This window comes from Rhinatrema bivittatum, chromosome 8 (assembly GCF_901001135.1).
Source record: "Rhinatrema bivittatum chromosome 8, aRhiBiv1.1, whole genome shotgun sequence".
Classification (NCBI taxonomy): Eukaryota; Metazoa; Chordata; class Amphibia; order Gymnophiona; family Rhinatrematidae; genus Rhinatrema; species Rhinatrema bivittatum.
The window spans coordinates 169,618,276-169,644,343 of NC_042622.1; the positions used below are offsets into that span (position 1 = coordinate 169,618,276).

General features: G+C 46.3%; 1 protein-coding gene across 17 annotated transcripts in view; it reads right to left on the reverse strand.

Moving 5' to 3' along the window:
* Nucleotides 1-26,068, reverse strand: part of NCOR1 (nuclear receptor corepressor 1) — a 372,787-nt gene that overhangs the window by 334,431 nt on the left and 12,288 nt on the right. For all 17 annotated transcript variants that reach the window (XM_029611288.1, XM_029611291.1, XM_029611302.1 and 14 more), the window contains 4 exons: nucleotides 17,886-18,001; nucleotides 17,504-17,705; nucleotides 17,111-17,287; nucleotides 13,036-13,149 (listed from right to left, as the gene is read on the reverse strand). In XM_029611288.1, the coding sequence (XP_029467148.1) occupies nucleotides 13,036-13,149; nucleotides 17,111-17,287; nucleotides 17,504-17,705; nucleotides 17,886-18,001 (609 nt within the window). The remainder of the gene's footprint in view (nucleotides 1-13,035; nucleotides 13,150-17,110; nucleotides 17,288-17,503; nucleotides 17,706-17,885; nucleotides 18,002-26,068) is intronic.

Consider the following 26,068-nt stretch of genomic DNA (forward strand, 5'->3'; position numbering starts at 1 on the left):
AAGAAGGATGGAATGGTACAAAGCTGTAATGTTCCTGGAGTCATCTGGAGGAATGGTTCCCGACAACAATGCCTTCTTGGGTACGATGAAATAGATGAAATAACACCCCATATTTTCCTGGGGCGCAGGTTCTGGGATTATAGTCCTCATCCTGAAGAGCCTTAAAAGAGTGGTATCCACTGCCTGCTTTTTGTGCTGGGAGTGGCACGGAGACATCATGAATACGTTCCGATGAATGCTGTGAAATTTCAGCGCAATTCCTTCTCATACGACCTCCAGTACCCATTTGTCCGAAATGATCTCGACCCATCTCTGGTATAAGAGGGACAGACGACCCCCTACCTCCTCGTTCTAAAGGTGGGTCACCAAAATTTCATTTGGGGTTAGGGACAAACCTGAAACTGAGCCTGCCCCTCCTCTCTTGGGCTGTTGACTACAAAAGGACAGACCTTCCAAAGGGCCGAGACCTCGGAAATGTTGAGCTTCTGTAGGGGCAAAAGCGTTGGGAGCCCCTGGATCAACCCCTCATAGGCGAGGGGCACTGTAACTGCTTTCTCTTATCTTCTGGTAGCCAGGGAACTGGAGATTCGCCCCATTTACTGGCTAGCTTTTCCAATTTGCTTCCAAAAATGAGTGATCCTTTAAAAAGAACATTTTTGTAAGATTTGTCTTGGAGGTTGTGTCGGCTGACCAATTCCGCAGCCATAACTATTTTCTGGCCGCCAACACTGAGGCCACTCTTCTGGAATAAGTACAGACAAGATCAGAGCACGCATTGGCTAAAAAGGCAGTGGCGGCGGGGGGGTGGGGGGTGTTTCATAACCACTCTGGAATTCACCCCCGAGTAATCCACCTCCTGAGAGAGGAGTAGACAAGAATGAGCTACCAGGGCGCAACAAGAAGCAATCTGTAAGGTCATTGCTACAGCATCAAAGGCATGTTTAAGGATGGACACAATCCATATATCATGCGCATCCTTTAAGGCCACTCCTCCTTTCACGGGGATAGTTGTTCGCTTAGAAACGGCACAGACCAGCACATCCACTTTAGGGAAATACAAACGCTCTCTCACTGCCAGATCCAGTGGGTATAGAGCTTCTAACACTCTGCCCCCTTTAAAACTTGCTTCTGAGGATTCCCATTCCAGGTCAATCAACTCCTGGATGGTTTCCATTACTGGAAAGAAGCAAGAGGCTTTCCATAGGGAAATCAGAATGGGGTTCCTTCTTTGGTTCTGTCATAAAGTCAGACCAGGAACTCCCAGCATCTTCAGGGTCTGGGAAACCAGGGCTGGCAATTCGACTCTATGGAAAAATCGAAACATGGTTTGATCCAGTTGTAAACCAGGGGGAATTTCTCCATCTTCCAAGGAATCAGTTTCCTCCTCCGTGTCATCCAGGTCCCTGCCAGGGATGCCCTTGGTGAGGCGAAGCATGCCTCGAGGTCTGCCGATAGTACTGGGTGAGGGAGGGCTTACCGGCTGAGGTTCCATCCAGACAGGGGCAAGTGAGCTAGCAGAGCCGAAGCACTGCACGTACCAATGTCCTATGTAGGGGCATACCACACTCACAGAAATATGCGCATGATGGTGCAGTTGAGGTCGACCACGCGATGTGCCTAAAGCGAGACCTAGCCCACTGGGGCCTGCTCAACCCGCTCAGAGGCCTAATTCCACTTACCCCCACAGGCACAGGAACGACGTCTGCAAGGCATGCCGAGCGCTGAGACTAGAGGAAACCTACTGGAAATCCCTCCAGTCTCTCTGGATCGGTAAATCTTCTCTTTTTTTTTTTTTTTTTTTTAAACTTACCTGTGCTCAGCACTTGCCGGCTGAGGACAGAGTCTCTGGCTGCGAGGGAGAGGGCTGTGGCCATCACTGCCGCGCTCAGCTTCCTGCGCCCGCTGTCTTTTAGCTGGTTGAACAGCAAAGTCCATGCTGGGAACAAGGCACACCTCTTGAGGGATCTTGGAAAATCACCTCAGGAATTCTCAACTGGGACAGGAACCTTTAGTTATCACCGCAGGAGAACAGGGCTCAATATTTTCTCCAATTTAAAAGTAGAATTTCTTCTTCCAAAAGATACAGCGATTTCCAAAGGAAAAGCATGTACGCATCTGCTGGAGACTGAGAAATACTGAAGGGCTGAGGTCACTGCAAGGGTGTATCTAGGGCGTCGTCAACTTTGAAACCTGACAGTCTGCATCTGCTGGCAGGGGAGCAAAAACCATTGGTCCTGAGTCTATCTGGCTACAGCTAGGAAATCAAATTTACATAATAAAGAACCCTATGCAGAAGGGAAACCTTTTGTCCTTGACCTGAGCTGGAAGATAAAACAAACTCATGTAGGAAATCATATCATAAAAATTACAGGATCATCTCAGGTCCTGTTAGGAAATAGACCCATGACAAAAAATAGAGGAACAGAGCAAGATTATTTTAATTATCTTCACCCAGCAGTTTCCTTCTGCTTCTTCAGGCTTCCAGGTCAAACAGAACCAGAGCTGGACCCTGAGGCCAGGAGTCTTCATTTGCAACTTCCAAGGGGAGCAGAAGACCCGACCCAGGTAACTTCCGCATGGCGGTGGGCATTGCCACTGGGTCGGCCCTTTTAGAAATGCCAGCATCACTCTCTCTTATAAAAGCAGTGGAAAGGTCGGTACACTTATGAGAGGGCACGTTCAAATAAAACTAAAATCACACAGAAACAAAGATTATCACAAGAGGGAACAACTCCAAAACCTCTCCAGTCTGCCCACTTCCCCCCTCTTGCTGGCTTTACCCTCACTTCCACCCAGATCCCTTATGCTCAACCCATGCTCTTGGATTCATATATTTGTGCATCTGCTAGGAGGCTGTTCAACACACCTCCCATACTTCTGTGAAGAAACTAGAGTCTACCCACCCCATGCCCCTCCCCCCGGTAAGCCTCCCGTTCAGGCTTTACATCCACTTTTCCACTGGAAAAATTACCTCACACACTGCTTACACCTTCTCCACATCACATCTACAAGTCTCGAGATTCAGTGGCTCTACACCATTTTGGCAGGTCTTTATTCTGCACAACATTTAGCCTAGCACCATAAAAAGTAAATGCTATGAAAATAAACCCTGTTGCAAGGTATCTTAATATTGTGATGTACACTTAAATATCATATAAGGCATGAATAACTGTCAAGTGTTGCGACGTATAAATACAGCAAAGCCTATGACAGCACTGGGAATTTATACACTTTCAAAACAAAAAATGATTCTCAGAAAGATCGTTGTTCCAAAAGCCCAGTAGCAACTTTTCTACATGCTAGTCTAGAAGCAAGAAGTCAACAACTCCTTCAGCTGACAGCTGTGCAAGGTAATTGCTAGTCTGCGGGAACATGTTACTATCACCCTAGCAGAAAGAAAACAAAGCTAGCTCCTTTCATCTCCACATCCCAGAGCTGAACTTTATGCCCCTCGTTTAAGGCAATTTTTTTCTCCCAGGCTTTAAGACAAGAATCCTTCCTCTATCCAGAGCAGCTGAATGACGGGCCTGTTGCACAACTGACAAAGAGGGACAAACCACACAACTGTTTACAAGTGGGATGCAGGATGCCACGTGTGAAATCACCAGCACCAGCTTCCATCCACTGCAAACTGCTAAAGTGAACGGTCAACCCTGGCTGCTGACTAATCTGTAGAACATGTTGATAACAAGTGTCACACATCAATGAACAGAGACGATGGGGGCACAAGGATTAGACGTCTCTGGCTGAGGATTCGAACTGACAATAAGCGTCAATCCCTTCCATAGATTACAGCAGAGTATACCAGCAGCACACCTGAAGCAGGAACCAGAATCCCGCGACTAACAGCAAGCTGTGAAGCGGGTACAAGCTGTGAAGCACATCAGGGGATGACCACATACTGCAAGACTAAAGGATGTTTGTGAATGTGACAAGTGACATCTCCAGGAACAGGCTCTGCACTTCAGCAGGGTCATCGGGTGCCATGGATAGTTTGGCAGACACTTTTTTGCATACCTGGCTAGTAATTTATTTTTTTTTTACAAACATTTGGGCATTCTGCGTTTTCTCAAAGTTGGTCTCAAGGCAGACTACAATAAGTTTAAATGAACAGAGGCATTAAAACAGCTTACAGTCAAATCAGGATTTGCAATTAACGCAGCACTGGGATCCAGCCCAGGAAAACCCAGGTGTAAATAAATATACAACTGAGTCTTGAAATTTATTTATTTATTTATTTATTTAAAGGCTTTTATAGACCGGTATTCGTGAACACATCATATTGGTTCACAAATATATGGCACAGTCCCTCACTGGGAATTCAGAAAGGCCCGGGTGAGACTCTGTGCTTTTGCTTTTTTTCTGAACTCAAGGTGGCCTGGCTCCAGCCACAAGGTTAGTGGGACTTGGTTTCAAATTTTTGGCATGGCACAGCTGAGTCTTGTGCGGTCAGGGGAAGGAAGGAAAGAAGAGCTGTTTCAGGTGTGTAAGGGGTGAGACGTTGGGGAAGCATTTAATGTACACTAAGCCAGAGGAAAGTCCTTTATGGCACAAAAGGTCAGTTTAATATTAAAATATAATTAAGGCTATAAATGTTTGCCTTCTAATTATTTCAATGCTCAATTCCTGGCTCTTCACTTTACTTGACCCTTGTTTAACTTCTACCTACTTTTGTGCCGCAAGTCCCTCATGTTTTGCCAAATAAGCACTGCACAGCCAGAAATTAACAGCTTAGGTTTCCATAATACAACTGCATAAAACCACACTTCAACACAGTCAGCAAGAGGTCCAGCTGACAAAAGAATGGAAGCCAGCATTGCCTCCATCACCACTTATTCACTCAAAAGCGCTGTAATCACAATCCAGAACAGCACTGATTAGGAAAACCCTGAAAGAAATGTATTTCCGAAGTAACCGTAACTGCAAAGATTAACAGAGAACTGCACCTGCATGGCAATTCTGCAGGGTTTCTATCTGTTAGGAGGTGTGCAGCAGGCACTCGCTGGTAGTAATCTCTCACAGGACAATATTCAAAGCTGGCCATTTAAGTAATTTGACATATCCGGCTAAGAGGGTCATTTATCAAACTGATTTAGGGCGTTAGGGTGCTAATGCCCAATATAAACGTCCTAAGGCGCGCAATAAATAAAGCATTGAGAAATGCGTAAGCAAATTTAAAATGAATAGTCGAGTGGGAGGAGTTTGGGTATGAGGGCTGGTTAACATTGTGTGTGATAACGTAATGCACACTATCATGGGATTTAACGCCAGAAATAACTACACCATTTTTCTGTGCGTTATGCCTGCAATAGCTGTGTGTTACAGGATTTATCGCAAATCCCGGTTCAGGAGAGGGCCTCTATGGAGGCTCACTTGTATTTAAACTTTTTATACTATTGTAAGAGGCGGCATTATGAACTCAGGGTGAGGTTTGTGGGGTGGGGTGGGTTCGGGGGGGCAGTTTTATATACACATGGTAAAAGAAATGTTCTCTCTACCTAGCTTGATGCTCATTCTACCTAGCTGCAATCAAGGTAGGTAAAGAATGAAGTGTACAAATCTACTCTTTCAGTTTCATCACTGCAAATCACAATAAATCTTCGCTGATAGTAACTGTATTGTTCATACATATCACTGTGCATATAAAACTGCCCCCAGAACCCTCACCATGAGTTACTAGTGGCCCCTTTTACAGTGGTATGAATAGTTAACTTTTTTGTGAGCTTCTACGGAGGCTCGCTCTCTCTCTTGCAAAAAAAATACCGATGCGGTACCAGGAAAATTACCTTAAGCACGCCCCCCCCTTTTTTGTTTTTTTTTTTTTTTTTTTTTTTTTTTTTAAATCGCTGACTTTATTTTTGTTATATTTATAAAATGATGAATTTAGGCCTAAGTTACAAGGTATATTCAGTGGCACAGCTAAGCTGCTGAATATACATGTATATATCCACACTTAGCTGTATACGTTATAAAGGAAAATTGGTTCTTACCTGCTAATTTTCGTTCCTGGAATACCACAGATCAGTCCAGACAAGTGGGGTTTATGCATCCCTACCAGCAGATGGAGGCAGAGAACAAAACTTTAAGGCACTGCTACATAACTGAGTGCGCCACCAGCAGTCCCTCCGTATTGACTTGTACCCAAGCCAAAAAGTGTAACTCCCAACCACCAGGATCTCTTCCTCTAAAGAGCTGGGGAACAAGTTGGAACTCCCAACCAAAATTTCCCCTGAACTATGGTAACGAAAGAATAATTCAAACTGTGAAATCCATATACAATTATCTTCTGCAGAACAAAATTAAACTCTGCATCACCAGCAGCAGCCAGAATCAGGAGAGGTCTTTCGAAATATAATCATAATCAGAATGGGCTGGGAGTCTGGACTGATCTGTGGTATTCCAGAAATCAAAATTAGCAGGTAAGAACCAATTTTCCTTTCCTGTTCATACCCAGATCAGTCCAGACAAGTGGGATGTACCCAAGCCCCTTTACACTGGGTGGGATCCCGAAAGACCTGCATGTAGCACACTTTCCCCAATGGCACCCTCCTCTGGGGCCCTAACATTCAAATAGTAATGTTTACTGAAAGTCCACATTGCTGCCTGGCAAATCTCCTGTGGCGACACTAACTGACACTCTGCCCAGGAGCCCACCTGAGACCTAGTGGAATGAGCCCACAAACCCTCAGGGATCGACCAGGGATCGACAAATATAGGCTGAAACAATAGCCTCCTTCAACCAACGGGAAATCGTACTCAGTCGCCTTACCACCCTTCCTTGGCCCACTGAATAACGCAATAAGGTTGTCTGAGGTCCGAAATTCATTAGTCACCTTGAAATATCTTAGGAGAATCCGACACACATCCAAAAGCTGAAGCTCCCTCGCATGGGGAGAATAGAGCATCAAACGCGAAAACTCCAGCATCTCCACAATCTGGCTAAGATGAAAGGCCAACACCACTTTGGGCAAAAAGGAAGGAACCGCCCACAATGAGATCCCATCATCAAAATTCGCAAACAAGGGCTCCCTGCACTATAAGGCTTGGAACTCAGAAATCAGTCTAGCTTAGCAAATAGAAACACAGTCTTCAGTATAAGATCCTTCAAAGAAGCCCTGCATAAAGGCTCGAAAGGAGGGCCACACAAAACTCACAGAACCAAATTGAGATTCCAGGATGGACAAAGTCTTCGAACAGGAGGGCGCAAATGCTTTGCTCCTTTCAAAAAACACACTACATCCGGATATGAAGCTAAAGGTTTTCCCTGAAGCCTTCCTCTAAAACAGCCTAAAGATGCCACCTGGACTCTGAGAAAATTATAGGCCAAACCTTTCAACAATCCCTCCTCAAAAAGGCCAAGACCTGGGCCATATTTGCCTGCAAGGGATCAGTGTCATGGGCTGCACACCATGCCTCAAACACTCTCCAAACTCTGATATATGCCAAAGAAGTGGAGGATCTCCTAGCCTGAAGCAGGCTAGTAAACACCGGCTTGGAATACCCCTTTAGGCAGAAACATTTCCTTTCAAAAGCCAACCCTCTAGACAGAAGCGATTCACCTGTTCCGACAAGATGAGGCCCTGACGCAGCAAACCCTTCAAATGGCTTAAGCGGACGGTACCCGTCCAGCACCAGCTGCACTAGATCCACAAACCATGTATGTCACAGCCACTCCGGCACTACCAGGATCACTCGTCCCTGATGCAGCTCGATGCGACATAGCACCCCACCTACAAGTGGCCACGGAGGAAAGACAAAGCAGTAGCCTTTCTGGCTACGGCTGAACTAGGGCGTCTATCCCTGCGTAGCCGAATTCCATCTGGCAACTGAAAATTTTCGTTGCCTTGGCATCCTTCTTTGTTGCCATGAGATCGAATTGGGGCTTGCCCCATCAGCGCCAATGGAGCACAAAGGCCTCCACCAACAACTCCCATTCCCTGGGTCTAGCTGTTGCTTGCTGAGATAGCAGGTGTAGATGATGAACAGGTGGACTATGTGAGACGCTGCTAGAGACGCTAGATGAAGCTCCGCACAGGTGAAAAGGTCTTGAACCTCCTGAGTCACTAAACAACTCTTCGTTCCGCCCTGCCGATTGATATAGGCCACCATCATTGCATGTCTAAGAACACATGAACTGCCTGGCCCTGAATCCGAGAGAGAAAGAACAACAAATGCCCTCTGAACTGCCCTTGTCTCAAGACAGTTGATGGACCAGGATGCTTCCACCAGGGACCTCTGCCCTTGGGCCGCCAGTCCTTGGCACACCGCTCCCCAACCAATGAGACTGGCATCTGTGGTCACCCACCCAGTCCGGAACCTCCAGATTCACTCCCTTCTCCAAATTGGACCGCAATAACCACCACATGAGACTGGATCTGGCCTCTTCCTGGAGCGGCAGCAGCATTTGAAACTCTAAAATCGTATTCCAATGGAATAGGAGAGCTTTCTGTAAGGGATGCATGTGCGCAAAAGCCCCTGGCACCAGATCTAGTGTAGATGCCATGGACCCTAGTACCTGCAAATAATCCCAGACCTTGGGAACTGGCAGATCCCTCAGACAAACCACTTGCAACTACAACTTGAGAATCCTCTCCGGGGTGAGGAACACTTACCCAACAGGGTGTTGAATCTCGCGCCCAGGAAGTCCAAGGACTGAGACAGGACCAGCTGACTCTTTGACTGGTTTATCACCCAGCCCAGGGACTCCAGGCGCTCCATCACTCACCGAAAGGAGGCGACACACTCCACTTCTGACTTTGCCTGAATGAGCCAATTGTTGACATAAGGATCTCTTCTCTTATGAGGGTCGCTGCTACTACTACCATCACCTTCAGCGCTGTTGCCAATCCGAAAAAAGCTCAAAATTGAAAATGCTCTCCTAGTACAGTGAATCGCAGAAATCTCTGATGATCTGCCCTGATGGGAATAAGGAGATAAGCCTCCGTCAGATTGAGAGAGGCCAGGAACTCCCCTTTGCGCACCGCTGCAATCACTGTACGCAATGTTTCCATTCAAAAACGTGGAACCCGCAATGTAGCATTGACCCTTTGCAGAACCAGAATGGGCCAAAACAAGCCCTCCTTCTTGGGAAACACGAAGTACACAGAATACCTTCCCTGACCATGTTCCTCAAGTGGCACCAGGAAGATGGCCTCCAATCGCTGCAGGCACAGCAGTGTGTCCCAACCGCCACTTGCTTGGCAGGCGAAACACAACAGGACACTATGAAGGCCTCCTTGAGGGGGGGGGGGTTCGAGAAAATTCTAACGCGTAGCAGTCTCTTATTACCTCCAGCACCCACTGGTCTAATGTAATTCTGGTCCACGCCTCGTAGAAACGGGACAACCTTCCTCCAATAGCCACGAGGGAGGAGTGGACCAGCCTGTCTTCATTAGGCAGGCTTGGCACCTCCGGACCCCTCTCTAGAACCCTCTCTGGCCGATCTACAGGACCCCCAAAAGTACTGTTGCAGTCCTGAACCCTGCTTCTGTGCAGAACTGGATGAACTTCTGCTGGCACGAAATCTCATCTCACAGAAGCGAGGACAAGACGGAAACGTCTTTTTAATGCCCTTCTTATTCTCGGGCAACCTATAGCCGCCCTTAGAGTATGCCAGATGCTTCATCAGCTTCTCCAGGTCCTCATCGAACAACTTCCCCTTAAAAGGGAGATTAGCAAGTTGACCAATTCCAAAGCCACAAAATCCTTCGCGCGGACACCATGTTCCTAGCTGAAGTGCGAAGCAAATCATAGAGAGCATCCGCCACATAAGCTACACCTGCTTCCAGGCGAGCATCCTGGCCAACAACCCCCGGGGTATCTCCAGCGGACTCCTGCACCTTCTACCCCCAGCACAAACAAGCCCTCTGCATAAGGCTGGCGCAGACTGTAGCTCTCAAGCTCAAAAGCAGAGACCTCGAACAGCCTCTTCAGCAGGATCTCCAGCTTCCAATCCTGGACATCCTTCAAAGCCGTCAACCCTGCCACAGGAATGGTAGTCTTTTTCGTCACTGCCGATACCGCTGCATTCATCTTAGGCAGCTTCCACGTCTCGAAGATGCTTTCCGGCAGGGGGTACAACCTGGCCATAGCCCTGGCTACTTTCAATCCGGCTTCCAGGGAATTCCACTCACTGTCAATCAATTTCTTCACCTGCTTCAGCAAGGGGTATGCCCTCTGTGGTTCCCACAGACCATTCAACACTGGGTTTACCCCCTCCATGTTGGAGTCCTCCTGCGTCACCTTAATCCCCAGTTCCTCCAGGAACTATGGGATGAGTGGTCGCAATTCCTCCTTGCAAAATATCCTAACCAATCTAGGATCATCCCATTCCATCAAAGAGATCTCATCCGCATCCAGGTCCCCCAGCGAACCAACCCCAGGATCCATGCCCTAGCCCTCCTGCGGCCCCTGAGGATCACTGCTCATCGGATCTTTGCCTTCCGAATCCTCAGAGGAAGTCTCATCAGCAAGCGAACGCTTGAGACCCAACATGTGCAAAATGCCCCCCCTTCCGTGGAGGTGCCTCAGTCCGAGGTCTCTTAAGGCTAATCCAGACCAGCTGAGAGGCTGGCCTCTTATTCTCCAGCTCCTGCCTGGTGAGATTATTTTGCTGATGCACGAGACCTAAGTCCGCAGAAAAGCCTCCATGGGTCACCTGCTCCGTGGTCACAGAGTCCTTTCCCGCGTTTGCTGGCACTTCTCCACCCCCATCCAATCCCTGAGCCACAGGAGAAAGCAGAAAAGGGAAATCCCTGCTCTCTACATCCAAGGCAGGACTCCTGCCATGTGGAAGTAAAATGGCCATCATCTTTGAGGCGCGCGCCCCCCCCCCCACAGGGCCTGCAGCATCATCTGCCCCTGGGAATCTGTGTCGTGACTCCCTCACCTTCAGAGAAACACAGAGCGGGTAGAGAAAGAACACGTTGAGAACATAACATAAGAAATTGCCATGCTGGGTCAGACCAAGGGTCCATAAAGCCCAGCATCCTGTTTCCAACAGAGGCCAAACCAGGCCACAAGAACCTGGCAATTACCCAAAAACTAAGAAGATCCCATGCTACTGATGCAATTAATAGCAGTGGCTATTCCCTAAGTAAACTTGATTAATAGCAGTTAATGGACTTCTCCCCCAAGAACGCCTACCCATGCAGGCCCAACAGGATTCCCCGAGCTTAGCGGGAGTCAGCTGCAAGCCGCACCGTGCGCATCATGCCAGATTCAGATATTCTGGAACATAAGAACTCTACTAATCTCCAGTGCACAACAACTCTGACCATCGAATACATCATTATCATCTCTCTCTATAAATTTCCTCAGCTTGTGTGCTGGTCACATACATTCAAAAAAAGCATATTTGCACTGACGTTTTGGGAGATTTAATACCGATTTAATTTCCTTAGGAGGTACTTGCATTATCCCACGCTAAATTGTCCCTTACCACTCATAATTTGTATATTTATTTATAGACATATAGATATTTGATTTTCTTTTTTTTTTTAAACCAAGAATGGCCTCAAGGTGGATTACAATCAATTTAAAACATATTGCAATTGAGATAGTTTACAGTGGTGTTCAAATTTACAGTTGGAAAGCATTGGGAAGGCAGGGGATATAACTTCAAGTCCTTGGTCAGCCATAAAGGGAATTGGAACAGGGGGAATGGGGTCTCTGCAGGGAACACCCAGCTGAAAAGCCATGCCTAGGCTTTTTTTTCCTGAAAGTGAGGTAGCAAGGCTTGAGTCACAGGGGCAGTGGTACCTTATTCCAAACTTTTGGGGCATAACAGCTGAAAGCACAAAGTCTAGTGCAAGACAATCTGGCAGAGGCCAGAGCAGAAGAGAAAAGGACCATTTAGGAAGACCAGAGATGTTTTGTGGGTGCGTAGGGGGAGAAAAGTTGGAAGAGGCATTCGGGTGCTAGCTTATTCACGCACACAGTTGAAGCAGAGAGTTTTGAATGTTATCCTGATTTTGACTGTCAGCCAGCGCAGTTGGTGGAGTATACGTTTTATGTGGTCAGTTGATCTGGCTTCTACCAAAATTTCAGCGGCAATACTTTGAAGGAGCTGGAGACACTTCCTACTGTATTGTGTGAGGTGCTAAATAAAGAGAGTCTCAGTAGTCAATTTGGCTGGCGATTACTGCATGCACTACACTAGCGAGAAGAAATACAATTACAATGACTTGTCTTCTATATATGTTCCCAACAGGCGTGCACCTGTGTACATGCATGGAACATCGCCCAGCACTCCTGGGTGTAAGAGTGCGTGTGCTGTTTATCCAAGGGATCATGTGTGTCACTAACCACACTTTTATCCATCCGGGGAAATACAATTAATAGAAAAATAAAGGCTCTTAAAATTAGATTTTACCCATAAATTGCATTTCTTTGTTCTCACAGAGCTGGTTATCAGAGACAAAAGATTTCCAGAAAATTCAAAAATGTCACTGGACATGAAGGTTTTCCCACAAGGTATTTCTGGAAATGGCACTCTTGCTCTTATCCTCTTACCTCACCGTCTAAAACAAGTAGTATCAAGTCAGGGAAAAGGGGGTGGGGATTCTGGGATTTAGAGAGAGAGGAAGGCTCAAAGCACCAGGTAGACCCTGGCAACAGAGGAGGATGTGTCTCCTCCTCCTCCTCCTCCTGCAGGCTGGATGAGCAGAGGGAACCGGGGAATTAAACAGACCAGCACGGGAGAGCGATGCCCGCCTGTGAGCCGGACCCGCTGCTCTAACCCTGCTCCTAGTTTCCTACAATTTTGTTGGGGACTGGTCAATTCTACGACAAAGGGCAGATATTGCAGTCCTTGCTGTGACACTGCTGGAGACTAGGGGGGCCCTGATTAAGACTGCGACACAAGGATCTAGTGTCACTCAAAGCAGAATTAAAATGGGATAAATAAGGGGGAAATGTCAGATAACTGCACCGTGCACAAATTAAGAAGCAGCTACAAAATGGTACATGCGCGTATTGCATAAAGCAAACAGCCAGCTACCAGCATCAACTGAAAACAGCGAGCCGGGCACTTACCCGATTTTCATCATAAATTATTTGTATGATACTGCGGTGTTTCTGTTCCACTGGAGGAGGGGAGACTGGTTTCTCCGGCTCCGGCGGCTTTGCTGCTTCTTCTTCCAGCTGTTGCTAAGAGATGAGAAAAGGAAAAAAAAAAAAAAAATCAAACCAGCCATCCCCATTCAGAGCTGAGAGATAGAAGGTGCCTCATTAGTTTCATGTCTCTTATGTTTGTAAAGCACAATTCAAGGGGGAGAGAGGGAGAAGCCTTACGTGTTGGCATGCTTTAAATCTCAGATTCCAACAAGCGTTATAGACGAAATATTATTTCACTCAATCTAAACATGAATAATGCAGAGATGATGTGATGAACCAGCATGAATAACCAGATTCTGTACATGCAGCCGAGATGCAAGCTCAGAGGTGGCACAACTAGCGTCATTCAGAGCTCAGTGCTCAGCAAGCAGGGGCACAAGAGTGTAAGGAGAGACATTTCCAAAGCAAAGCAAAACAAATGAACCAGAATCAACATTGCAGAATGTGCCTCTAACCAAAAAGCAAGGGCGGCCCAGCTCTTCTGGGCTTCTAATTTAAACTGGAATATGACTCTACAGGGGCTGCAATGCCAGAAGCCTACACTCACAGCTATCTAGCGGTCTCTCCCCCACCTATCCCAATCATTTTTGGCCAGGGACCACAGACTGCAATCCCTTCCAGAAGCCAGTGATTCTGCAGCATCCTGGAGCAGATTTGCCCCCAACTGAAGTGCCCAGCAGAATCTTTTTTTTTTTTTTTCTCTTTATTAATTTTATCATAATCACAAGCATTAATACATGCCATAAATTTCAGATAGTACTTTGCAATAAAGCAATAGAAAATTTTAAAAAGAAATATATATTCCACAAGAACCAAATATTTAAATGCTATCCTTAGAGCTTCAATCTAACTATATATTCAAAGCAATTTCCTCTCTTACTATCTGAATGTACCATGCAATTTGGGAGAGCAAAAGTTAACATTAAAGGAGCAGAATTACCAAGAAAATTAAATTCTGAAACAGAGAGTGGTGGGTTTATTTAAACTATTCCAGTACTACTAGCAGGAGCTGGTAGGGATTCACTTCTTGAATTAAGGAAAATCTCTAATTGGTCTGGCTCCATAAACACATACCTATTATTTTCAATACCCAAGGAACATTTACAAGGAAATGTAATCATTATTTTGGCACCCAACTGCCGTGCTCTAGAACATAGTGAAAGAAATTTCTTTCTACGCATTTGCATTGTTTTTGTAATATCTGGGAAAACCCAGATTTTCCCTCCTAAATAGAGCTTGCTTCTATTTCTATAAAAAGTCTTTAATATGTCTCTTTCCTCAGAATTTGCAAATTTTGCTAGAAGTATTCCTCTTTCCTCAATTTGCTCTTCTTGAGTTGTCTCAAGAAATCCCGTCAGATCTTCCAATGGTGAAGAAGTCTCTGGGGGCCTACTCCGATCTTCATTGTCCCCTGTTCCTCCACCATTTTTCTTTTTCTGAGGCCCAGTTATAAAATAGGCCTTTTGAATTTTCGGTAGTTCTCCACGAGGAATAGACAATGAATCCTGAAAGAATTTCTTTAGGTGCTCTTTAGATGAAATTAGTTTGCATTTAGGAAAGTTAATTAATCTAAGATTGTTATATCTAAGATTATTTTCCAAAAGTTCCATTCTTTTCTCTAGTCTAGAGTCTCCTTGGATTAAATCTGTTTGTATCTGCAAGATTTGATGTATTTGTTGATCCATTTCTTGTATTTTTGTTGTATTGGATAAAACAATAGGATTTACTACATTAAACTGATCTTGAAATCCTTTTGCCATCACTGTTAATGAAAGAATTGCTTTCTCAAGAGTAGCTATACCAGTCCATATTGAATCTAACGTTACATTATCAGGCTTGTTTAGCAGCTTAGACTCAGAGGTTACTGGAATATCCTGCAATGTTTGTCCCAATCCCTCCAGCGGCAGTGTTCCCCGGCAAAAAACTGCCTGCACCGCTCGCAGTGCCGATGTTCAATTCTCTCAGGGCGGCCAAGGTCCTCTTCACCCCGAGAGTGCCCGATCGCGCCTGCTGGGAAACCCGCATCAAGCGTTTCCTCCATTTGCTGCAGCTCCGGCAGCAAAGGTTCCACCGGTTCCGGCGTGTCTCCACGGGTAGGGTGGGAAGGGGTAACTGGAGCTCCGGGGCTTAGAGATAGTTCGTCGATAGACACCAAAGCCCGCTCCCAACTCCCGTGTCACAGCCGACTCTCCCGGCGACACCCCCACCGTGCCAAAGAATTCCTGAATCCTCGTCTGAACACAGGTAGGTCCAAGGGGGGTTGAGGCTCCCTTCCTTATCTTCCCCTTTCTTTTCGTATGTGGCATTCTGTTCCAGGCAATGTGAAAACTCTGCGAGTTCAGGAGCTCAATTCGGCGCGTCCTCTCTCTACGAAGCCATTTTGCTCTCCTACCCCAGCAGACTCTTATGCTGTTCTCATAGACCCGGATTTGGTTTCAGTAACAGATGATAAACCAATTAGTAACTTTCCTTTTCCTTTGAATTTTTGTATATTAACAACAAATTCAACCAAAGTAAAGGCATCCATATTTTGGAAGTAGCTGTGATCCATTTTCCTCTCAAGCACTATTTTTAAACCATGTGTATGCATAGAATTCTTTTAAGAAAATCCACCTCATGAGTAGGTACATTCAGGTTTCTGTAAATACATTGAGCATAAAGTATGCCAGGATCCTGTCTGGATAAAATGTACTAATGCAATCAATTTAAAAATAACCTGAGAATGGGTGGGCAGCTGGACAGCTCACTGGTAAATACAAGAGTTGGCTATTTGGCTCAGGCTGAGGATTTTCTGGCTAACTGCCCTTGCCATATACTACACAGGATACTGGTCCACCTTTCGGTCAGCCAAGGAACATTTTAAGTGTCTCTCAAGGGAGCTTCTATGTGCTGTAAACTGCTGACATATAAGAGGAAAAAAGTGGGAGAAATTAAGCGAAAAATCCTTCAGATCATGACTCCTTCCTGAGAAGAACTAAATAAGAAAGTGGTAAAATACTGATCCAACGATACTAACATTTGATGCCATTTTACATCAAATCAGCTAGAATTCAGCTATTTAAATGTTACCTGCTAAACCATAACTTTCAAGCTTTCCGCTCTCTCCTCATCCTGCTCCCCCCTGATTCAGTTCTGGCCACCTGTCTTCTGTGCTCCCACATTTCCTTCTGTGGGCTTCAATCTTGGAATATTTGGATAACTGCAATTCTTGACTGATCTTCCTATTGTCTCTTTCAATGCCTCAGATATTTCAAAAAGCTGCTGCTCATCTGATCTTTAACCTCACTTTCTCCTGCACCAGTTACTAACGCTGCACATTCACTTTAAAAAGTACTAGTTATTACCTATCATGTCTGCCCATAGACTATTTCCTTCCAATACACCAACCCACAACCTAGCACCTACAAGCGGGCCCAAGAAGCAAACGGCAGTCAAACATGCTGGATGGCAAGTATGGAAGATGAGATAGCAATTTCAAATGTAAGATAATCATGCTGACCAGCAGAGAAATTTAGCAATAATGACATATCAATGGAGGTCACCAATATACAGCACCTTTCTGTATTAGGGTGTACAACAGGAGTGGGGAACATGCAGTCCTCACGGGCTCCATACCAGTATGTTTTTCAGAATATCCTTAATGAATATGCATGAGACAGCTTTGCACGCAATTGAGAGCGTGCATGCAAATATGTTGCATGCCTTTTAAGGATAGCCTGAAAACCCAACAAGTGTGCAACCATCAAGGTCTGGAGGTTTCCCATCTTTGGTGTACAGGGAAAGGGCCATATTCACAGCAAATGCAGAAGTTGCACTCTTACCATGCGCATGCAGGATGCTTGAGGAAAAGGCTTTTCTGTAACAGCTTTTCTTATCTGGATCCTAAGGCATTCTACTATGCCACTGGAGCAAATGCCCTGCATCTTGCCTGGAGTAATTGTAACACAGCACTTTTAGACTGCTGAAGCCACATCCTGCTCATTATATGAGTTACCTGTTTCTTCTTTAGCTTCAGGATCTGCTGTTCAACTTTTGCAATTTCTCGGTCTACACGATCCATGCTCTGAATCAGCTCTTCCTTGGATAGTTTGGAGGGAGAAGAATCCTGATCATCAGCACAGGGCTGGCCTGAGTGTGGTGAGGAAGGAGCCTCATGCTTCCCTGCATAGTCCTAACATATAGAAAATGCAGCCCTTTACTACAAATGTACAGCAATAGTTATAAACACCACCCACTTTACAGCAAGGCAGGGAATATAGGTCAGGGATATTGCACACAATCATTTTTCAAGGCTGAACTACAAGTTTAGTTTTCACAATACTGATTTAGCCATGGTGCTGGGGAGGAGCCAGGTGTGACAAAGCAAGAACTGAGGTTACTGTTTTACCTTCTTAACATCTCCAGCAGCTCGGAGTCCTTCTGGCACTGAGTGCATCAATGGTATGACAGAGGACGTGGCACCAACACGTTGGTATGGGGAGTCAGAAACCTGTTCCAGACGCTGTCGCTTTGATTCCAGGGAATCATGCTCATTTTGGGCCTGAGCTGAATGATACTGCTGCTCATAGCCTGATCTCCTGTCCTGAGGTCTATAAAAGGGAGGGAGGGCAGAACAAGAAAGCGTTAAAAATCTCCTTTCATCTTATTACTCTGAGTGTTAACAGCAGCCTAATTTCATTGAGATTATATTTATTTGAATTAAAACCCAAAAAAAACCCCAAACTTTAAATGAACAGAATTCTCTTAGCAAATAGATAAAAAGTCTTGACCTGTCAGAGCCTGGATGAAATTCAGAGAGCAGAGAAGGTCGTCTCCGAAGCTGCTGCTGTTGCAGGAGCTGGGATGCCTCCAAGTGAGAGGTCCGATAGTCAGGAACAGCAAACTCCTAAGTAGAGAAAATGACTGTCAGATCTCTTCAATACTTTTGTGTTTTCATAAAACCAGTGAGACAGAAGCCAATATCCCACACAAATACTTATCACAGCACCACTGACCAGCATCATGCTCTCTTTACACTGCTAAACTGAGATTAGAAAACATGGCAGGGTGACCAGGTGACTCCAAGATCCAGTCCAGTCCTTTAAACAACAAGGCTACAAGCCCTAAATGCTTTGCAAGGGCGGTGAAAAAAAATGTTCCAGACATCCACTCTTCACCTTATAAGATACACCAAAATCAGATTACTCCAACAAGGCTGTAGCCACATGAATTGTAAGAGTCTCAATGCACTCTGCCAACAAAGAAACACAAGAGCAACAGCTCTCTTACAATAAAAGGGCCTGCACCATTCCCCCCTCCCCACTACACCAACTGCATGCTGCCATGTCCTTAGGGGAGATCTGGCTGCTCCTCATCTCTACAAACATGCGATATGCATTAACGGTCAGAAGGGAGAGGGAATTCAAGTCTCTGTCTATTTCAGCCTTAGCTTCTCTGCTGAACCCGCATGCTGCACAACTAATCTGTGCAGCTAAATGGCTTCAGGGCTGCTGGAAAGCAGACAGAGCACTCCTAATATGCAGCAATCCAGCAAACAAGGATGTCATAACAGATAGAAAGGAACGTCCACCCAAGCTGAACCCTGGCTGCTAGGCTTCAGACAAGGTAACTTCACCAGCCTGAACTACGGAAGGAGGGTTAAATGTAGAACTACCTGCTGCTTGTTAGAGTCTGTTTACTTTAGCAATGATAAGTTAACTGGGAATGTATGTAGGGGAATTTCACACACCTTAGGTGCATCACAGGAGTGCAGGATGAAAAGCACTGTGAATTTAAGCATCACAGAAAAGATCAGATGAACCCAGCATAACATGTACTGACGCATTGCATTACTGTACAGAATGAGATGAATAAAGGACATAAAATCACGTGATGATGTGGCAATGCCACAGACATTTCTCCGGGGGGTAGATTTAAACACTAGAGGACATCAAACAGCGAAATTCAAGATCTAATCACTCTACAAAGTGATATTAAAACATGGATTGATCATCCTGACACTGTCAGGTCAAATCCCTTTGGGGCAGGATCAGTTAGCTACCTGTAAGAGACTCATATGTTGAAGTAAAACAGGATTTTTAGATGCACAGAAAGCTAAGGGAGTTAGTTGGTTGGTCCATTTAATCTTTTGTTGCACAAAGTTCAATCTTAACAGGTTTTGTTTCAGCAGGTTTGAATTTAATGCAGACTCATTGTAGTCTCTCACACATTTCTCCAGCAAGAATAAGGAATTCGAGCATCTGTCAAAGTGGGACCGGGAGCTGAGAGACAGCAATGCACCCAATAGACCTCCCACCATGAGCCCATATTATACAAGGCAGCCAGAAAAAGCTCCAGCTTTTATAATTCTAGGCCTCTCTGCCCCAAGAGATATCGGTTTTCTATTCTCCAAGCTGCTGTCAGACACAGACAGAAACAATGACCCCTTCCTAACAACCATTCGCTGCAATATTGTGTATTTTAATATTTATTACCCAAGAGCATTATGGAAGATGAAAAAAAATGACAACTAGTTTTGCAGTACATAGTTCTAGTAGCTGGAAGAGTCCTGAAGGAAACTGGAATCTTTGTAGTTCCAAAAAAAAAAAAAAAAAAAAAAAAAGACGTTGTAGCACATGAGCTTTCCAGACCACAGAGATCACATCTGAAGCAGGAACCTAGATTACGTCAAAAGCGAATGTACAAGATCTTTTCTTGTTGGTTCAATAAAAGACAGCTTCTTGTGTCCTTGCTGCACGTCGTGGTTTTCCAGTACATCGCAGCACATTGTTCGGAATAATTGTATAACAGCGCATACGTTACATGTTTGGAGGGCGGTATGATGGAGACTAAATGCTATAGAAGACCCTCACTCTTATCCAATTTCTACAGTGCAAAATCCAACCACCTCTCAAAGCACATTTTCTCCTGACATCAGGCACTGGGAAATCAGAAATTTTAGATTTTTAGGGCAGCTGTGGGAGGATGGGAGAGAAAAACAAACAATCACTAACCTGTTGGGGCATTTGGGGTTCCAGCCAATACTAAGTGTTGCAGAGCTGCTTACCTGTAACAGGTATTCTCCTAGGACAGCAGCATGTTAGTCCTCACAAGAGGGTGACATCATCCGATGGAGCCCGGCATAGGAAACTTTGACTGGCACACTGACCATGCCCAGCATTCCATTATCTGCGCATCCACACAGGGTCTTCTCTTCAGTCTCGTAACATAGAATTCACAAGCGAAAACATAAAACAACAAAACGCAAGAGAACCCAACTACACTGGGTAGCGGGCAGCTTTCCTAACATCCCACATATGAGGACTAACATCCTGCTGTCCTAGGAGTGCACCTGTTACAGGTAAGCAATTCTGCTTTCTCCTAGGACAAACAGAATGGTAGTCCTCACATGTGGGTGAATACCACGCTAGAGGCTGCTCCCTCATACAATGACCACCAGCCCCTAACTGGGTGCCAATGGGCACAAGAGACTACAGTGCTGTTGATAATAGGAGGCGGCAGCCTGAACCCTAACAATAGGCCCTAGGTAGGGAGAGTTGGGGTTAAGACTGGAAGAGACTGCAAAGGACAGATTGGCCGAAGCTACTGTCGTGCTGACCATCCTTGTCCAAGCAGTAGTGGGCAGCGAACATGTATAAGGAACTCCACGTCACAGCCCTATAGATTTTGGTGACAAGAACCTCCCACAAGTGGGCTACAGACGCTGCCATAGCTCTTACAGAATGAGCCTTGACACGACCTCCAAACCGAAGGCCCGCCGATGCACAGCAGAAAGAGATACAATACGCCAGACAGTTGGACAGAGTTTGCTTGCCCACCACAACTCCCAATCTATTCTTGTCAAAAGATATAAAGAGCTGTGTGGACTGCCTGTGGCCTGCTGTGCGTTCTAGGTAGAAAGCTAAGGCCCTCTTGCAATCCAAGCTGTATAGCACCCGTTCGCCCTGGAGTGAATAAGGCCTCGGAGAGAAGGTGGGCAGAAAGACTTACTGATTGATATGAAAATCAGTCACACCTTAGGCAGGAACTTAGGATGCGTACACAAAACCACCCTTTCATGAAACAATTTCGTGTAGGGCGGATACATAACCAGCGCTTTAAGCTCACTGAATTGCCGTGCCAAAGTGACCACTGCCAGGAAGAGAACCTTCCAGGTGAGGAACTTCAGATTGCAGGAGCACAGAGGCGCAAAAGGATCTCGCATGAGCCACGCCAATACCACGTTAAGGTCCCAGGACACAACGGGAGGCCGGAGGGGAGGCTTCAGCTGAAGCACACCCCGCATAAATCGCCCTACTAAGGGCTGCACAGAGATGGACATACAAGCAACACCCTGATGGTAAGTATTGATGGCACTCAGGAGTACCCTGACCAAATTGGTTTTCATCCCAGCCTCAGATAGGTGCCACAAATAGTCCAGCAGCTTCGAAGTGTGACAGGAGAATGGATCCAAGCCATGACCCTCGCACCAGATGGAGAAGCTCTTCCACTTCAGTCTGTAAGACTTCCTGCTGGAAGGGTTCCTAGAAGCAACCAGCACCTGAGGCACGTCAGAGAGGTCAAGGGACCACAGGACTTGCCTCTCAACACCCAGGCCATCAAAGCTAACAACCTGAGGTTCAGATGGCGCAGCCTGCCCTGATCCTGAGTAATCAGATCAGGGGAGGTCCCCAAACTGGATCTCTGATCGACAGGTCCCACAGGAGCGGGAACCAGAGCTGTCTTGGCCAAAAGGAAGCCACCAGGATCATGGACCCCTTGTCCTGCTGGTGCTTCAAAAGAGTCTTCAATACTCACGGAAACGAAGGATATGCATACAGAAGACTCTTGTCTCAATGACGGGCGAAGGCATCCGAGGTTGGTAGTCCATCTGTCCTGAACAAGGAGCAGAAGTGGCTCACTTTGCTGTTGCAAGGAAAGGCAAAGAGGTCCACGACCGGGTTCCCCACAGGTGGAAGATCCAGTCCGCTACTGTTGGATCCAGCGCCCACTCGTGCGGCGGTCAGAACGCTCGACTCAGGCAGTCCGCAACCACATTCTCTGTCCCTGCTAGGTACACTGCTCATAAGAAGCATGCCTTGTGACAGGGCCCAGACCCATATTTGTACTGTCTCTTGACAGAGGAAGGAACCAGTGTCCCCCGCCCCCCCCCCCTCCTGTTTACATACCATATCGCCACCAAATTGTCTGTCTGGATCAGAATTGCTTTGTGGGACAAGCAATCCCAAAATGCCCAAAGAGCGTAGCGGATCATCCGAAGCTCCAGGAAGTTGATCTGGCATTGAGATTCTTGAACTGACCAAGACCTTGGGTACGGAGGCTGCCCACATGCGCCCCACTAACCCAGGGGGGATACATCAGTGGTCAGTAAGACCTGGGGTGGGGAACCTAAAATGGGACCCCTTGCTCCAGATTAGACAGGTCCTCCTAACAGGACAGGGAGAGAGGTGGCACAATGCAAATATGCGCATTGAGGTCCTGGGTCACCTGCATCCACTGAGACTGCAATATCCACTGTGCTCTGCGCATGCACAGACGGGCCGGGGGGGGAGAATCACGGCAGCAGAACTAGCACCCCCAGGGATGTCGATGGCCGCAATGATTCTTCCTCCTCCTCGGTCCCGATGATAGGAATCGCTCAGGAGGGCATTTGGTGGCCACTGTTACACCGGCTGTGTCGGAAGTGCACCCAAACGGACGTCTGGACGATCAAGCAAGGGGCGCTAAGAGACTGTGCAGGCTCCGGCACCAGCAAGGGAACTGGTGCTGATAGCTGCTCGATACCCTGCACGGCTCGTAGCACCGCTAGCTAAACCCTGCGATCCAACTCATCTTGATGTCCGCTGAAGAAAAATGGACTGAGGAGGCGGCGGCATCACCAGAGCCTCCGAGGAGGTTTCACTGCACAGCACAGACAGGGAACCGGTGCTGATAGCTGCTCGATACCCTGCACGGCTCGTAGCACTGCTAGCTAAACCCTGCGATCCAACTCATCTTGATGTCTGCTGAAGAAAAATGGACTGAGGAGGCGGCGGCATCACCAGAGCCTCCGAGGAGGTTTCACTGCCCAGCACAGACATTGGTGGGGAACGCCAGGGACTCCCGGGTCCGATAAAGGCAGATGTCTCCTCTTCACGGGGTTGCTTTGGTGCCAGAACAGCAGATGCTGGAGCCTCACCTGACCTGGTGTCGTATAAGGACGGCGACCAGTGCCGATGTTTGTGGGACTTCCATCGGTGCTCGGCCCGGTCTTTCCCTGACGCCGAGGAGGACAAAGATCCCAATGCCTTTGAACGTGAGGACACCGGAGATGGCCTATCTCCGGCCCCTTGAGAGAGGGTCCCAGTGGAGGAGCAGAACGGGACAGCATATCTAGTGGCTCCCCCCGGCATCGACGCCCCCGATGCCGGAGTGGACGGGTCAGACTTTTTAAGCCCAAAAGGCTTTTTTATCCAGCCGGGCACAACAGCCTTTGGGGGGGGGTCGTTTGATCGCAGAGGGCGCATCCCCAGATGTCGTGCGACGCCCCCCAGGCAGAGGATACAAACCTTATGTGGATCAGTAATAGACATGGTCCACGGGCTCCGGGGGCATCATCGAAAACTGGACGCCGCCATGAAAAATAGCCGGTGAGCGGTTGATACCTGGTGGCCACCGAGAAGCAACCGCAACAAGGGGAAAAATGTTAACCTACCGCGCCGCAGGAAGGACACCGACTGGTGGAAGAGGGACTCGGCGCAGAGACCACCGAAGAAAGATGGAAAAACTTTGAAAAAAAAAATGAATGAAAGAGCAGAGCTCCACCACCGCGAGGCAAACACTTCGCGGGAAAAAAAAAAAAAAAAAGAGACTGAAGAGGGACGCGCGAATAGTGGCCTGCTCAGTGTGCCAGTCAAAGTTTCCAGAAACAAAAGTTTACCGTGCTGAGCTCCATCGGATGATGTCACCCAGATTCCTGCTTGTACTAGGAGAATTATATTTACAGCTGCATAAAGAACTGCCCCCATGGCAGAGTTGGCAGATTTCTTAAGAGGAATGAGAGGAGATTGAGGGAGTATTTTGTTGTAAAAAAAAATCTGCACGTTTGTGCTTTATATTACACTCAGGTATGTACTTTGTGAAAGAGGAACTTCGACTTACAAATGGAATCTGGATATAGCTAGAGAGCTTGATAAATGTGCTTGAAGGCTATATGGAAAGAGACAAGAAACTGCAATATGCTGTAAAGGGAAGAGTTCATATGAGTTGCTACATAGAAATTTTTTGCAAAATTCAGTAATGCAAGTAACTATTGCTGTTGAGAACGCAGATAGGTTGGGATTTGTAGTCATATATGGTGGGACTGCAGAGAGATGCAGGTATTCTGGTCAGACATGACAGACTGTATATTTAACAAGTTTATGGCCAACAGATAGTGGAAGATGTGACTATGTCTTCTGGGGATATGGCCCAATGGATGGGCTATGATGGGTCATAGGAAGTTGGATGGACATTTTCTACATGTGGCACGACTGACAGCTAACATGTGGAAGTGTATTCCCACCAGATGCTGGGAGACCAAGGGGGTGGATATTGCTATAATGGAGAAATTGACTCACATGATTCAAGACCAGGCAGACACGTACGAGAAGGTCTGGAATCCCTACTGGACATAGAGGAGGGGATGAGCTAAATACTTGAACGAAACATGTATTAGCAGTGAAGAAAAAGAAGGTTAATTATAGTTATGTTGTATTTGTATATCGTAAAGCCAACTGTTTACAAAATCCGTCACCGGGAATCTGCTATTAGCAAACTGCAAGCCTGATATGTATTACTGTGGTGCTGATGGCTTTGAAAAAATGAAAAAATGTTTAAAAAGACATAACTATTACTAAACACAAGACACAAGTGCAGCTCTAATGTGCGCTTCTGCTGTTACACATGCCATAGCAAAGACTCATAAAAACAATTAGACACGTAACAGTTACATGCCTTTAATACAATTTCCATCAGGTAAAAAGGGGAGAAGTACACAAAATCCCTCTATTTACACAAGTATCTGCTCTACCAAAGGGGGAAAAGGCTGAGAAACATTCTTGTTTGGCTCCTCAGGTACCCACCCTTTCCTGCATGGCACACTGGACTGCTGTAATTATACTACAAGGATCCCCAGTTACATTCTACAGCCCACATGGTAAGGGAGGAAGTTTTCATAGAATACAAGCTTTCCTCGGGAACAAAACCTTAACCTGCTATAACATTGGGCTTCTTTATTTTCTACATCAGGGCATATTACTTTACTATTGTCCTCTCTTTCTTCAGTCATTTGGTTATGTCCAGATTTGCTGTTTATCGTACATACTGCCTATTTGTAAGGCCAGGACAGAGAAGGGCTACCAAAATGGTATCAACGATGGCAACACAAAATGTACTCCTGAGAGGAAGAAAGGGAACCTTGCAATCTTCAGCAGGCTACGATAAAAGTACAAGGAAAGGGAGAATATTTAGAAAGCTTGTCTACACTGCGCTGGCTAAGTACAGGTCTCAGCTGTTAGCCACACAGACCTGACCACCTGCAGGCTGTTACTCCTTGCCCAAGTTACTTTTCTCATCATCACTCTTTCACCTGCTGCCAAACTGGGTAGCTGAGCATTCAAGTTCTCATAATTAAACCAACAGTGAGGTGGGCCCTGCCACCCCGCAATCCGCCTCTCAATCCTGTTGCTACCACTGTCCTTGTCATAGTGTTGGTTTCCACCACCTCTGCTGGTAGGTTATTCTAAGCTTCTACTATAGGCTTAGTAAAGAAGTATATATATGTAGTTAGAGGTAGAAAAACTCTTCCCCATGGCAAAACTAGAATGAATTAGCCTCCTTCTTGAGGGCCAAGCCCTGTATGAAGATCTCTATATGCTGATTGTTACAAACAGGACCTTTGCTTTGAATACTGCAACAATGATCGATTTGTTCA